Raw genomic sequence first — 16,992 nt, forward strand, 5'->3', positions numbered from 1 at the left:
AATAGTAAGAAAATAAGCAGGTCTTCTTGATGTGCCTAGAAGTCACAGATGAGATGTAAAATAATGGCTTTTGCCATTTTTTGCTTATTTTCTGCAAAAGTTTTGGTTGTATTATATTCCTTATATAGAAGTTTTTCTCTAATCAGAATACATGACTGGGAAAATACATTAGTCATGAATTTCAGATCCCAAACATTAATCATCATAGGGTCAAAAAATGGTTTGGGTTGGAAATGATCTTAAAGATCATCTCATTCCAACTCCATGGGCAGGGACATCTTAACGCTGGATGAGGTTGCTCAGAGCCCCATCCAGCCTGCCCTTGAACACTTCCAGGGATGGGGCAGCCACAATCTTCCTGGGCAAACTTTTTCCAGTACCTCACCATCCTCTCAGTAAAGAACTTCTTTCTAACATCTAAACTAAATCTCTCCTCTTTTGGTTTAAAACTGTTCCCCCTTGTCCTATTGCCATCTGCCGGTGTAAAAAGCCACTCTCCCTCTTTTTTTATAAGCCCCTTTTGAGTACTGAAAGGAGTTTTAATAGAAGAATATTAGCAGAAAAATGCGTGCTGAGTTTTGCAACTGTAAAAAATGCCTTAACTTCTTAATACAATAAATTGAATTGGCCTAAATTTCAATGCATATGTTCAAAAGCAATGACAGCAAAATCCAAAAGCACCCGCCAACACTGATTCATAAAAGCGAGGGAGTTTGTGCAGCACTACATTTATTTCAATTGCCAACCTTGCTCCTTTTTATTCTAAGTACTACTTTATTTTTTGTATATCGTCTTGGAAGACCAGACTGCTCTAGCCTTCTTTTATCAATTTGTATACAGACAAAAAGCCAGCAATAAGGCCAGCAATAAGTTCCTACAGCAATCAGATAGCTTGAGAACATCATTGTTGCCAGCGTAAATGTGAGTTCTCTTGGCATCTTGGGAGAGTGTTTGTTTAATATATTCCCTGCTCTCTCCCTGGATATTTCAGAGTTCTCTCTTGAAGTCTCTTCCCTACTTCTAAAAATGTTTATTTTTTCTCAGAGTAATGTACTACTGTAAAATTGTTTTTGAATCTATGCTGCTTAGCTGTGGTTAATGATGATCTCTGTTGTGTCGTGGAATTATTCTGCTTCCATGTCCAGATCTTCTCTGACCAGCTGGTCTAGGTCCCATCTTTCAAGGCCAGAGCTAAGGATCAGAGTAGAAGCAAAGAGCCTGAAACTTGTTTTTTTTTAGGCTGGGAGCCTTTCCTTTGTGTACTATTGGGGCAGATGAGGTAGAGTTGTTTCGAAAAATATGTTCAAGCAGGTTCTATGAAATGTAGGGCACACTTCTCCCCAACCCTACTTTTCTCCATCCTGCTAAATTCATTGCATCAGAGAATCCTGTGCATGCAGCCCCTTGGGTGGTGGTGAGAGCATCTCAGTTTCTTGCCCTTTTTCTGGCATGAATGTATGTGAGGTGAGCTCTGGAGTTACCCCTTCATGTATGTAGCCAAAAGGTGAGGGTAAGGCACTCAATAGAGGGTTATATCTTTTTGGATACATCCTGTAGGAGGTAGCTGTATACCCGTCCATAAGCTTTACAGCAGTGGAATGGAGAGGGGAGAAGAAAGAGAAAACGTGCTGGAGTAAATGTACTACTCAGTTTATTTTTACCAGTATTCATTTATGATGTGTTTTTCAACTGATGATAGGGTATCAAGATAAAAGTGGAACTTCATCTTATGAGCAGATAAGTCCTCAAAACTTAAATTCACCTAATGAAATTATTGGGATTTCCCCATGTTTCCCCTTCTGTTCTTTAAACTGTTCAGGGCACAAAATTATTTGGACAAGTGTGAAGCTGGTGAGCAGCAGACTGATCACCAAGGACTCAGTGCACCATGTAAAGAACACAGTGGAGCATTTTAAGGGAGAACCTGGTAGAAATTATATCATTACATTTCCACACTAGAGAAAGAAACAGAAATTTTTCAGCTTTAACCAGCAACCTCTTCATCAGTTTATAGGCAGTCATGTGGCCCTTTGCACTGCAGTGCTTGAATACTCTTAACAATAGTTAGCTATTTTAGAAGAGTGTTTATTTTGTAAACAGCTTCGTAACATAGGGAGTACTTCTATCCTTTTTTTTTTTCTTTTAGTTCCTTATCTAAAGTACAACCTTATCTGCATGAGTAGTTGCTGTAGATTAAACTTGTGAGTCTCTGCTTTTGTAGCTACAGTGACATGGCTGTTCAGCAAGATAGCAGCACTCTTCTTATGGAATAAGGATCATTTATTTCATTTAGCACAGGTTTGAAGGTTGTTTGGGCTAATTCAGAAAGAAACTGCTTTCCTTCCTGCATGTATATGCCTGGCATAAGGGGAAAGTTAGGCTGTAAGCTTTTATTAGATAAGGGAGGAATATCCTTTATCAAATCCTCAGAGAGGACATTTAAGGAAGGTGAGTTTGGCCTCTGTGGAATAATAGCAAGACTGGATATATTAGTCATCAGCAAAATAAGAAAAGTCCAGTAGCCGGTAATGCTTTTGTGACTAAAAAGGAACAAGAAAAGGGCAAAATTGAGCTGCAGCCAGTAGGGGCTTATTTTTAATGTCCAAATGAAGATGAGTGACAGTTTTCTAGTATAGAAGTTCAGTGGTCAAACTTCAATTTCTAAATGCTGAGAAATGTGAAGTAAAGATTCATATCCTCACCCCAAACAGGTGGCATTATTTCTCTCTCAGACCCTTGTGTGTTCTTTCATATAATGTCTTCATAGTTGGAAAAAGTTAGATTTTAAAATCAAGATATGTAGAGAGATTACAAATATGAATTTGCATTAGCTGTAGTTTTGCTTATTACGGACAATTAGCACACAAAAATGGAAAAGATAATATTTGTTTCCACTATATTAACTCTCTCTTGTAGTTATGAAAGTAGCACTTCAGAGTTTAGATTTCTAACTGTATTTAAATCTTGATGGCTTGTAGTTCATAGGAAATTGTACCAAGATCTGATCTAAACGATGCATTTATTTTCCATAGTTTGGAAAGCAAAGATACATCATTACTGAAAAAATAAGAGTTTATTCATGTTGGTTTTGATTTCGTGACAGGAACAGCCACTCTGATCCTGGAAAGCTCACCTAAGCATCAGTAAGAATCATCCTCTTTTCCACAGGTGCTTCTTTGAAGTTGTTACACCAAGCCAGGTGAAACTAATGTGAACACAGATTGGTGTCAAAAAATAATTGTGCTGTCCATATTGAAGGGACCCAGCAAAAGTCCATAAGGGTGATCTGCCTGAATCAGGAAGATCTACTTGACTTGCAAAGTCAACACAAAGTGACATTGCATCCTCCTAAAGATTAGATAGGCCTAAACATTAGCTAAAGTTGTTCTACAAAGTTGAAGCTGCAAAACGCAATACTGAACTGTGAATCAGATCTGTTCTTTTCCATTAGTTTCTTAAACCATATGTGGAGAAGGGAAATACTACATCCTCTAGATATTTATAGAAATCTTTCTACTATACACAGCAAAACCCTGTGAAAAGCTTCCCAGTCTATAATAAAATACGGGAGCTGGCTTACAGACTAATTTCTCACTGAGATTCTCTGTTGATCTTTAAGTGTATTATATTTTGTAAAGAAATGCTTGATGAGAAAACACGTTATCTTGAGGGTCAGTGGGCATTGAGTAGTAGATCAAGATTCATTAGTATCTTTCCTTAGAAACTTTTTGATAATAGCAATCAAGCAAAACCAAGAATTTGTTCTTCGGCAAGTAACTAGTATGTAAGTTGTAGACAGCATTGCATATGTTTGGAGAAGCACTGTAGAAGTGACTGTTCATGTATACAGTTCGTTGAGATAAATTGTTCTTCTGTGTCCTCCCTTCAGTTTCACCAATGTGGAGTTTGTTAGCATGCTCTTCTTGGCAGTTTGAAAAATAATTTGTTTTGATGGTACTTTTTTTCTGGGGGTTTCTTTTTGGTTGCTTGCTTTCATAGTTGCAACAGCTTTGAACGTATACATAAATGATAAATGAAGAATACACATGCCTATAGTCCCATTTCAGGCATATTGTGTACACTGATCACACAAATTGCAGAAAATGGAGTTTTTCCATTGGTGATGACAGTCCTTCAGCAAGATATTTGGGCATTCTATTAGATTATCAAGTAACTTTTTTGTAAAGTTACTTTCTCTTTGCAATTTAAAAGGCTGTGCATGCTATAGCCAGATGTAACTGATTAAAGTGAAGACATGGAAGCAGGTACTAGGTCTTAGCAAACTTAGCAAAAAAAATGGAAAATTGAAAGTGATTGTACATGCATTTGTAGATTTCAAAGAGATTTGTGTTGTATATTCTATTAGTTGTTTTAGGAAAATTTCCCATAAACTGAAAAGGCATTAGCATGTGTTTATAATTAATTCTTGTTGCCATGTGACTGGATTCTTATGGTGAACTGTATTCTTGTAAGTATTTCTTTACCACCCTGAACAAAAAAATAGTGCCTATATTATAAAATAGAAGATATTAAAGAAGGAATTTAGTAGGATATTTCTAGTGACGTTTGGGCTGTCCTGACTCAAGGTAGCATAATTAATAAAGTAAGTATTAACAAGCTCTTGACTTCACCAAAAATATCCCTGATTTCCTTCAGAAAGGATGATAAATCCTTCTCCATGTATATTAGAATTGTTCATATGTGTACAATCATTCTTAACTCTTTTGTACTGCGTAAGTAGAACTCTATAGATTTGGTTGTTTACAATCCTCAGCAGCTAAGAAAACTGGGCATGTGGCACACTTACTTCAGGGAACATTATGACAAAAAGAAAAACTTCAATGATAGCTTACAGAGAGCTTTATAATAATTCTATTTGTTCTCTTTTCTGCTGCTCCCTACTTGAATAAAGTAAGCTTTACCTATTTCCTAATAAAAGAAAAATGGGTAAGCTTATACTGTAATCTGAAATATCTGTAACAGGAGAGAGTGCAAATCAAGCAGTAGTTGAATTTAGCACTGGAGGAATAGAAACTTGAAACTGTTGAGACAGAAATAAAATTAGTTTTACAAATATTTAAAGTAGTAATTTTTTTCCACTTATGTCTAATGAATGCTGTGATATTTGATTTATATTTCAAGAGTTAGTTCAAAATGAAAAATCAGTGAGAAAAGAAAGCAAGAACAGGTATTCCTAGGAGACAATAGAATAGCCTGTGAGTTTTGCTTGCTGTTTGAGGATAATGCAACTTTTGTTCATTTACTTGTAGCTGTCTTTTGCAATGTTTTTGTTTGGCCAGATTTACTGTAGACTTTATGCTGTGTGTATAGTCCTGCTGATTTTAATGGAATTGCCAATGGGCATAAAATTGAAAATACACATTAGAGAACCAGGCTTTATGGCACTCTATCAATTTCATCTGTGGAAATTTTCTTAAAACTTGTATATGTAAATTTTCTGTATTCTGGTTCTGGATATAAGCTCTTCATGCACTGTATAGGCATACAAAGTATGGGGACACCACTGCTCAGATGCACAGCTCTGCAGCATCCCAGCTGGACCTGGCTGTCATCCAGTCAGCTGCTGGTACACACAGAGGAAGTGGTCTACCCATGCTGCCAATATACTTCTACCTGTCTGAAGTCAAGTGCACACAAAATTAATTAACAACCAAGAAATATGGCCAACCACACCATGAAATGTTTTACAGCATTTTTGAAAGCAATATTGAGAATTTAGGTAGCTTTGGTACATGGTGATTGTATAAGGATGGCAACCTAACACAAATAGGTAACAGTGAAAACAATGTGTAGGAAGAAGGGACAACTTTGACTGTCACTCTACTTTGTATATGTTTCCCTACATTACTTCAAAACCCCCAATATTTGAAGTTAAATTGTTTTTTAAAATACACTTAAATTAGATGACTTGCAGAATGTATTTTGATGCCGGAATCTCATAGTAAGACTCTTCTAATTCCATTTAAAGATGTTTAAAAAGAGAAAAAAATCCAAATACTTTCTTGCATTAGAAGTTAGGATATTAACACAAAAATGGAAATAAGTTTTAAAAAGTTAGGGTAGTGATGTAGTGAATGCAATTAAAAAGTATATTATCATCAAGAAGTTAGTTTTTGAGGAGGAATATGTGTGTATAGAAATTTGGAAGTGATTTCCTCTCTCAATAAGTATTCATTGGGAAGGAGAGAGGGGCGCTTGTGACAAAAATGTTTCTTCTGTTGCTGGAAAAAGATTAACAGTTTAGTCTGATGACCTGCAAATCTGTGCAGTAGAGTCTTCCAAAAATAAAAATAAGACATCAAATAAACAAACCCCAAAGAAGTACCTTTGAATTAATTTAGTTTCCTTTTGTCAGTTTGAAAAGTTTTGCCTGCAAACTCCTTCACTCTGACTGCACATAGGTTTAATCTTGATTTCGAAATGATGAAAATGGTGTGATATTGTCTACTTATTTATCACTGTGGAAAAGAAGCCTGATTTGTGGTTCAGCTAGCTGTCTGTATTAAATAAAAATGTTTCAATTTTGTTTTGTAAAAAAATCAAGCAAGGATTTGTGTTGCATAATCAAACTACCAAGTAGGAGGAAAGAAAAAATCTGAAGCAAAAGCTGGGTTGTCAATGATTTGGTCTTTATTTAGGGATATGACTCCCGAAATTTTGCCACAGGTTGTCCCTCCTTACTGAAAAAGGGTATATTACTGTTTTGTGTATACTAATTGCTATGAATGATGGTAAACAGAAATGTTATTGAGGCACTAAGAATCGGTAATTTACTTACAACTGTTAGAAAGCATTATAAATTCAGAGGATGAACTGAAGTAAGACTAAACTTTGTGGAGTAGAGCAGGGATATCATTCTACAAAGGTAACTCAAAAGGTGATTCAAAGGTAGTTCACTTATATGACTGACAAAATATTTTATTGAAGGAAATGTGTATGCAATTTATTGTGTTAATTTCTCGTTGTAGTGTGAACTTTAAAAAAAGGCTGTGAAATACCTTCAGGTCTATCTAACTGTGATCTAACTGATTGTTAGTGGTTATCCTGTGAGTGGTTCCAGAGAAGGCATTGTAGTGTTGGGCCCTCTTTTTTATCTTCAGGTTCACATTTGCTCTTCTTGCTCTCCACTAATAGGTAGCATAGATCAGTCAGTGTTAAAGGAGTTGCCTCCTGAGCTCCTGGCAGAAATTGAATCCACCATGCCACTTTGTGAACGTGTGAAAATGAACAAGCGCAAACGTAGCACAGTTAATGAGAAACCAAAATATGCTGAAATCAGTTCTGATGAAGACAATGACAGTGAAGAAGCTTTTGAATGTAAGTAGTACATAATTCTGTTCCTTAAGGTAAAAAAGCTAATATTTTGCTTTTACAAAAAGATACACATTTTTTTAAGTTGACTACCCTAAAACATACAGCCCCAAATTTGCTGTCCTGACTACCTAGCCAAGAACGCTTGCTTTTCTTTTAAAAAAAAATTACTTGATTACAGTTTGTCACTCAAGATGAAAAGCAGTGAGTTGTTAAATTTACTTTTCTAATTACTTTACTGGAAACTGCTGCCTGTTTTTTTGGTTTGTTTGTTTGTTTTTTTTTTTTTGCTTTCAGTTGTACCAGGCAACATTCCTAACCAGTCACATTAAGGAAAATATCCTCTAAAGAAGCACAAAACTTACATACAATTGTATGCAAAGAAAAATTTCATTAAATAGATTTTTGAGTTATTCTTAGTTTTATTGATAAGAGAAGTGAAAGATCCGCTCTTTAATTTTTCTGACATAATTAATTGAGAATCTTACTGCACAGAAGTTTCTTAAAATATTTCTTCTACTATTTCTCTTGTCATATTGCTTGAAAAACTGGAGTTGGTCTTGATGGATTCTCAAAATACCATTTGCTGCTGATACTGTTCTTGAATTAAATATTTTCAAGGGGAGAGAGGAAGCTTCTAGTTAGAATTTTGCTGTGCAACTGAATAAAGTTCCTAAGTAAAAAAAAATTGTTATTTGCCTCTAAGTTAGGAAGGCATTTCCTACTTGTTGATAAAAGTATGCTTGGTTTGTCTCTATGGTTGTAAGTTAACCAGCAGTGGAAATAAACTCTTAGAACAAAGTGAATCAGTTCTGTCTGAGCTGTGTAGCCATGCAGGACTACAGGAGCCTAAGAAGGAATCTTGCTTATAATGATTTTTTCCCAAGTTTTGCACCTTTGTTTATAGAAACATCTTAATGAACTTCCGTAAAATATAATATTTTGGGGTTTAGTATTTCTTAAGGTCCATAGGAGAAAGATTTGTTTGGTCAGCTTATTAGTATGTTTCAAGTTCTCATCCAACATATATATACACTGTGTTTTTGCACATGAAAATTATAATACTGATACCTTTGATCTTTATCAAAGAAGCTGAAAAGAATGTCCTGGTTTTTTTCCCTTTTAATTATAACTGAATAATGCTTCTCTGTGCATGAATGTGATGTCTTGAGGTAAATTGTAATCAGTCTAAATTATGACAAAGGATTAATGATGACTTGCTTCATTCAGGAATTCTATATTCTCTGTTTATCATATCATATCATATCATATCATATCATATCATATCATATCATATCATATCATATCTTACCATACCATATCATATCATATCATATCATATCATATCACATCACCTGTTTATGATGTTAATAATTTGGAAGAGTGAATTAAAAAAATTAATTAACTAAGCAAAGTTATTTAAGTTGGTTGGGAATGGAGAGAATTGTCAAGAATTTCAAATACCATCATCTATATATTAGCCATAGTGGCTGTTGAAATTCTTAAATACAAAGTAGAAGAAGTTAAGGGAAACTTTCACAGTAATTATATGCCTTGAGGAATCCTAGTTTCATTACATCCACTCAAGAGATCTGGCCATCATTCTAATCAATTCAGTAGTACATCTGGTTTAAAAATAAATTACAGTATTTCTTAAAGAATACTGTAGAACTGAATTAAATTTAAAACAAGACAAAACTATCAAAAGTGAAAGATTTGTGGCAAGTACACTGAATAGATTTGCATTGTTAGAAATACATGCTTTAATTATTACATTTGCCTAAAAATTAACTTAAAAAATATGAAATAGTGACTAGTGTAGAAAAAGAGAAGTGTCTTTGAATATTTCATTAAGAAGGGACATGCCGTTAAACTAAATAATGAGAAATTAAAGATTGATGAAATCATTCTCTTACAGTAACTGCTAACTGTGATATTGCATAAATGTTTGGAGAATTCAGAAGGAAATTGGGTGTTTACATTCCAAATACTATTTATGTATAAAATCAATCATAACCTTTGAAATGTTATTAATATTAAAAATTTTAGTCAATTTTATTGATTTCAAAATAAATATTGTAGAGCAGTGATTGTGAATAGCTGTTCCAGTGTTCACGTTATTTGTCTTGTAGAGCTAGCAGAAGTGTAACACATTCTGTTCTGTCATTTAGCATTGGAAATTCTGCCAGAACACAATATTGGAAGTTACATTTCTTTTGGAAATGTAACTGGGGTCAGAATTCATCCTACAGAGCTTAGTGTTACAGATGATTTGTAAACTGTGGAGAAAGATCCATCTGCCTTCACAAAATGCTGTCTCATGGGGTAAAGGAATAAGTTAAGATATGTAAAGCCTTTTCCCATAAAACTCTTACTTCTCCAGTACATTTACTCCAGGTATCACAGAATGGTTTGGGTTGAAAGTGACCTTAAAGGTCATCTAGTCCCAGCCTCCCTGCCATGGTCAGGAATGCCTCATTAGACCAAGTTGCTCAGGGCCCTGTCCAGCCTGTCCTTGAACATTTCCAGGGATGTCTCTTCCATAGCTTCACTGGGCAACCTATTCACTGCCTCACCACCCTCACATAAAGAATTTCTTTCTGCTCTCTAATCTAAACCTACTGTCTTGCAGTTTCAACTCATTACTGCTTGTCCTATGATTCCATGTCCTTGTAAAATAGTTCACACAGGCTAACCTTTAGAGCCTGTCACAATCCCTCTGGATGGCATACATTCCATCCAGTGCACCACACAGCTCTGTCATCTGCAGCTTGCTGAGGGTGCCCTCAATCCCACTGTCAGTGTCACCAAGATGTTACAGTACTGGCCCCAACACTGAGCCTTGAGGAACACCACTTGTCATTGGTCTCCTTTTGACAATCAAGGCATTGACCACAGCTCTTTGAGTGTGACCATCCAGCCAATTTCCTACCCACTGAGGGGTCCCAGATGGCCCACCATTTTTTCAGTCACAGTTAACTCTCTCAACCATTTTAGACAGTGCTTGTACCTCTGCCATCCTGAACATGACTGTACTTTTCCAGAAGCAAGTCTGATCCAGACGCAGTGCAGCTTGAAGCCTGAACTGAGTTATTACATTGAAGACTTGGACCTCCTCTGTGCAAGAGTTTTATATTACATTTTTGGAATTTGAGACCTCTAGGGTTCATTGCAAAATAGAGATACTCCCTCAGGGTTTTTTTTTATTAATTCTGATCCTCGGCTGACTATTGACTATAACCTGGTATGTTTCTTAATAAATGAGTTGTGGTAAGAACGTCTCAGTTCAGTTCCAGTTCTGTATAAGTGCTTTGAGCCATTCTGCTCAGAAACAACCTTATATACAGTCATGCCAAGGAGGCTTTGGTAGAGGCACACAATATCAGGACTGTTACATGCAGGTTCACAAGCAGTAGACTGGCAATAAACGCTGCCAGTCTAGAATGTGATGTTTTGGAAGTGTTTTGATCTTCTCAGTACAGTCTGTGTTAGACATCTCTTTGGTAGCTCAGTTAGCTGATTATGTTAAAAAAGTGGAAAGTTGGCTGATTTGGAGGAAGCTACCTCCTCATCCATTTCCTTTTCTGTTACAACTGGGAACTCTGTCATCTTTAAAACATACAAGACTTTCTTTCAAAGTAACAGAGAACTGTCGTTCTATTCCCCTATTTTATTTCCACCAAATCTCTGTATGCAATATTTACTCCAGCTTCACAACATTCACTTTTGCTGGGCCTGTGTGAAAATTCATTATAATAATCATCTGTGGTAGAGGCTTGCTGCTTGGCCCAGAATCGTGACTCCAGCTTTCTCCTTTGCACAAATTTCCTGCCATATATGCCAAGGCAAAATTTTAGTTGTCTTGGCAGAACAGAATATCTTTTAGAAAATAGATTACTAAGTCTCATTGGAACTTGGTGTGTTAGATGGCCAAGGCAATCACTGAACTGGAACATGGACACCCAGTAACAGTCGCAATTTACGTAACTGAGGAAATTATCTCAATGTTCTCTTATAAAAGGATGAAACTTATTTTGATTTGTTCCACTTTCCTTACTTCACTTTTTAAAGGACAAATGCCCTGTAAATTCGTAATTTTAAATGTTTTCTGGTATCTTTTCCAGTTTCAGGCACAGTTTTTGTGTAATTCAAAAGAAAACATTAGAATAAATAATCCATATCAGAATTGAATAATATCAGAAAGAGTCTGATAACTTTAGTGTCCGTTTGATTTACAGAACAGCTATGTAAGAGTGTTTGACTTGAGAATCATAGAATCATTTAGGACCTTTATGACCATCAAGTCCAATCATACAACTAATGCTGCAAAGTCTACCATTAGACCATGTCACTCAGCACTACATCTGCACATCTTTTAAATGCTTAAAAATGTTCCATTTTGAACTATTAAAAGTGTAAGTTTTGTATTTAAAATGAAAATGCATTCATTTCTAGCTTCTCGTAAGAGACACAAAAAGGATAGAGATGAAGCTTGGGAGTATGAAGAACATGACAGAAGAAGTTCTGGTGACCACAGGAGAAGTGGTCATTATCATGAAGGAAGGAGGATTTCTGGTAGTGGCCGTTACCGTAATCGCAGTCCCGATGACTCTGATATGGATGATTATTCTTCTCCTCCTAGCCTCAGTGAGGGTAACTGATCATTATAAAGATTTAATTTTATTCTGTACTACTAGTGCTTTTTTGATGGATACGTTAAACATTTTTTAATGGACATAATTACATGTAATAGTGAGCACAAGTATAAGAAATGTAAATAATCCTGTCTTTAAGTTTTGAGAAAGTATTTGTTTGACTCCTTATTCTCTCAATTAGTGGCTAGAAAAATGAAGAAAAAAGAAAAACAAAAGAAGAGGAAAGCTTATGAACCTAAACTAACACCTGAAGGTAATTTAAGAAGATTTATTTTTGACACTTTGTATTTTCTGCTTTATATTTAAGATAAGTGTTTATGAATTTCCCTTTTTTTTCACCAGAAATGATGGATTCTTCAACCTTCAAAAGGTTCACTGCTTCAATAGAGAATATTTTGGAAAATCTGGAAGACATGGATTTTACAGCTTTTGGTAATACATAAGAAATTTTCAAAATGCTTGCCCCAATTAGAAACTCAAGAAGCATTAAAATAATTGTATTGATATTTTTGTACTTCCTTCATGGGGATTTAATTACACATGATACTTGCTAGGGCATACTGGATTTATATGGCTTCCACCGTGAGTGGTGGCCTTTACCTTTCCAATTTCACATGCCACTGCCTGAGGAAGATCCTTCTCTCTGCAGAATCCAAACAGGGATCATAATGAGTACTCCCCTTGGAGTGGAAAGGAGACTTCTCTGGGATGTCATTTGGGTGTTGCCTTCTGTCAAACACGTTAGCAAGATGGTTGTCTTGCTAGTAATGTCTGAGGCACATAATTTTACATCTGTGGCCTTTGCCCCAGCAGATCCTGATTATTCAATTCAGACAGCACAGTCCTTGTGAATTTATGGCTGAGACACTGAATCACTTACCTATTTCAGTGGAAAAACAGCCTCCTTAGCTAAGTGTTTGAGGAAATAGTGCATGTTGCCAAAGGTGACTTTCTTTTGAAATGGCTAATGGAATATTCATTAATTTTTTTCTACCATCTTTGTCACAGGACTAAAACAGGGAAGAGGCATAGTAAACAAATCTCTATAGTTTTTAAAGCTGTAGTGCATGCAACCTTGAACTTAGAAGTGAAGTCATTGCATTGGATCTTTCTGTGTCTGGTAACATGATTTTATTCTAAGGTTAAATACAATTAAGACTCAGATTACTTCAAGGTGCTTAATTTCGTATGTGCTTTTCATCTATTACTCTTGCCCAGATTTGAACTTTAGGGCTACAATAGTTTAAGATTTGTTTTACTGAATTGAAAATGATGGCCCAAATGCTGCAATAAATGGGGTTTGCTACTTTAAAAACTTTTAGTTTGTGACTTTCAGAAATGCATGCCTCATATTAGGCTCTCAAATGGTATTTCAGAACGAGTCAGACTTAACAAGTAGTCATGGTTTCAACACAACCAAAAGGTGTCATTATCAGTCTTTATTAGATGCTAATTATTTGGAACCATTAGATGTTGGCTATTTGAACAATCAACTCTTTTTCTTAAGTTTTTTCATATTGGAATCAAAAATACTGACTTCCTAGAAGTCTTACTAGAAATATAATTGTTAATTTTTTACTTTTTTTTTTTTCTTCTTAAAGGTGATGATGATGAGATTCCACAGGAATTGCTGCTGGGAAAACATCAGCTTAGTGAGTTGGGTAGTGAATCTGCAAAAATCAAGGCAATGGGCATTATGGACAAGGTACCTCTTCATAATTCAACTTTTTTTGGAACATAAAATATTGATTAACATACAAAAACAAGCTTCCTCTGTAATAACATTGCACCCTCTTCAAGGGTGCACAGAACGAAATAACAGTTGAGCTTATGCTCGCTTAGCTGAAGTGCTTAGGAAGTTACAACATCCTAACTGTTACTGTTTCAGAAGCTGAGACATTTTTGTTGAAAGGTCCTCCTCTGTGTCAGTGTTGACTATATGCCAATATGTAACACCTGTGCCAACAGTAAAATCTAAAATAATCAACCTGTTTTCACAAAAGCACATCAACCTATAGGTTTTGCTCCTTTCAGCTGTATTGGAACAGCCACAGTAAATCAGAACCTGCTGGCAAAGTAAAAAGTTCCACCTTTCCTCATGTATGCCATCAGTGCAATGTAGATGTATGATGTCCAGCCAGAAATGCAAAACAAAAATCCTTAGAAAATTTAACATGCCAGGTGATAATAAGATTAATTTTCTGTAGACTGCATGCTATGGTTTCTTTGCCATGTTCTTCCCCAGTGAGTTAGAGGACCTTTTGTTGGTGCAGACTTGTTGATGTCACACTTCTAGAAACAGTGTTCGTGATTTCCTTTTATCTTCCTGGAACTATTGGCTTTGGGCAGTCTTATGTTAAACTCTTTGCCTGCACTTCTGTTTATGGAGTGTCTGTGAAACCACTTACTATAATAGTGACTCTGGACTATTCCAGACTTCTTTAATCCAAACTTAAGATATTCTTCCTGGATTTTACTTCAATCTCCCTGCCTTCCTTTGTAGTTTTTGGGTGGCATGATTGTTTCTTTCCTTATCGTTCTCACCCTTAACCTCTGTTTCATATTTTTCACACGTACATATATACATACACACCCATCTACATAAAATCAGTTTTGTTGCTTTCAAAGGTGAATAGTATCTAGATGAGAGAAACTGGCTCTCCTCGAGTTTAACATAGTCCACAAATTATTTAATCAGAATGTTACAGAAGATCATAAACTGAGTTATATTTACTGTTTTCAACATGCTACTTCTTTGAAGTTAACACTGATATTAAGAATACATTTCCCTTTTACTATCTTTCAAGGGAATTTATTTCTCCTTGTTCATGCAGTTTGGATTTTCTCCTAATTAAGCTCTCTATGGTCAGTTAGAATTTGTAGATCATACTTGGATTTGGCAGGTTTCTATTTCTAGAAGCAAAAACATGTAACTGCACAACATTAATGACAGGCAATTGAAAAATCTGTTTCTGTGGATTTTGCTGCTTGAAAATGCAGTTCAGTTGCAATCCTAGAATATATTTTACCTGTTTTCGTTATCTGCATTCTCCTTATGCCAAATTGCTTACAATTTAAGTGATTCAGATTGTACAAGCTCTGTCCTTCATTCCTCAATGTTCTTTTCAGCAATTTGGAATCACTATTCTTCCTGCAGTTGTTTGATAAGTTTCTTTACTTGTTTTAGCTCTCAACAGATAAAACAGTAAAAGTCCTGAATATTTTGGAGAAGAATATTCAAGATGGATCAAAGCTTTCTACTTTACTTAATCATGTGAGTTTGAAATTTCATAATTCCACACCATTATGCCGAATAGTTTTCTTCACTTGAGTCCTATTTAGCAATAGGTTCAATACTGTATATGTGTGTGAAAGGGATTTCTGATATAACGTGTGTGATTGACATTGCCAAATTTTAATACTTGAAGCAAAATTTAATTAATTATATTTTTTCAGTACTAATCATTTTACTATAGTAGTGATGTATTAAGAGCAATTGTATTTTCTTTTGTTTCATTTTAGGTATTGTAGTTTCATCCTGAAATATTCATGGTAATTTACGTGTAATTTGCATTGTTGGACATTTCTTTGCTATGTATCCTTAAAACATCCCTTAAAAAATGAAAAGAAATACTGCAGTTTTCACATGGAGTGTTTCTTTCTCCTGAGCATTAAGGGGGAAGTTTAAGTTTTAAGTGTTCTTACACTGCAAAGTGACAGTTGTCTATGTAAATAAAATTAACACGAAGTTTAATACTATAGGACGTGGGGTTTTTTCCTGGTATACCTAAAACTACTCAAAGATTTTGAGGTTTTATGAGGTCGATGTCCTGTATTTCACATTTAATATATTTATTTGTACACTTTCTATTCAAAACAATATTCTAGCTAGATTAGAATTGAGTTTTATGGAAAAAAACCTCCTTATGTGTAGAAATAAGAGAGTAATTGTTTATATCAGAAAGGAAGGATTTCAACTAGCAAATGAAAACCAGAGACACATTATTTATACCTAAATACTTCCATCTAGACAGTTTGTAGGGGTTTCAAAGTTTCAGTAAATGGTTCTGAGTGTCTTTGGCAATACAAAAAATGCATAAAAAGGAGGTGCTGGTTTACCTGGTCTACTTCACTGTGATGAAATTTTTATGGTAATGATTTTTAAGTGGTAATTTTCTTCTAGATTTTTGAAGTAAAACTCAAAATTATTAAGTTTTCAGTTAATGAAATTGTCCAGTGATTGCAATTCAGAGACAAACTTTGATTAAAAAAAACCAAACAAATTTTAGATTTTTCTTAAAAACTATTAAAAATTATTAAAATCACTGTGGCAAAGAAAGCCTCTGCTATGGAGTAAGCTTTCTACTTTTACAGTGCAATGAAGGTATCTTACCTCCATGTCAGTGTATTTTTCAGAGGCAGAGGATGCTTTAACATTCTTTTCATTTCCAAGATTAATTTGGGGAAATTTTTTTCTTTTCTCAAGGTCTCACTTGTGTAAGTAGCAAATTCCTTAAAGCCATTATATCTCAGAAATATGCAGAGAACTCCTGATCTGCAGATTTTCGTTGATTCTGTAATTATATATATCATCTATATAATGCACTGTTCTATTGGTTCTAATTCTCTTACCCCAAAGGCAGAAAGCTGTTAGAGTTTCACTGATGTGTAATTTTTACAAGGAAAGTCAACAGTGTTGAACTGTGGTGGTTTCATACAGGTAGCAAAGACCCCTTTTCTCTGGAGGCTCTGTGTGTGCCAGAGAAGCTATGAGAGATTCTACCTAGCTTTGCTGTAGTAATGTTACTACAATATTTAAGTAGTGCTGGATGGTCATAATTAACCTCATGTATGTTTGGTTTAGTAGCTTATACAAACACAGTAATATAGAGACTCAATAGCCTATGGTAATCTGAATGGACATATTTGATAAGACATGTTTTAAACCTGTTGATAATAGATGGGTTGATCTATGAAGCAAGAAAGTTGTGTACTTACAGATTTC

At 35.2% G+C, this 16,992-nt stretch overlaps 1 protein-coding gene across 10 annotated transcripts in view; it reads left to right on the forward strand.

The window, feature by feature from the left end:
• The window catches only part of NIPBL (NIPBL cohesin loading factor), a 141,421-nt gene that overhangs the window by 87,380 nt on the left and 37,049 nt on the right, over nt 1-16,992 (forward strand). For all 10 annotated transcript variants that reach the window (XM_069002177.1, XM_069002180.1, XM_069002178.1 and 7 more), the window contains 6 exons: nt 7,156-7,338; nt 11,788-11,985; nt 12,169-12,240; nt 12,330-12,419; nt 13,589-13,692; nt 15,175-15,261. In XM_069002177.1, coding sequence (XP_068858278.1) covers nt 7,156-7,338; nt 11,788-11,985; nt 12,169-12,240; nt 12,330-12,419; nt 13,589-13,692; nt 15,175-15,261 — 734 coding nt within the window. The remainder of the gene's footprint in view (nt 1-7,155; nt 7,339-11,787; nt 11,986-12,168; nt 12,241-12,329; nt 12,420-13,588; nt 13,693-15,174; nt 15,262-16,992) is intronic.

The sequence above is a fragment of the Aphelocoma coerulescens genome (genome assembly GCF_041296385.1).
Source record: "Aphelocoma coerulescens isolate FSJ_1873_10779 chromosome Z unlocalized genomic scaffold, UR_Acoe_1.0 ChrZ, whole genome shotgun sequence".
NCBI classification, from domain to species: Eukaryota; Metazoa; Chordata; class Aves; order Passeriformes; family Corvidae; genus Aphelocoma; species Aphelocoma coerulescens.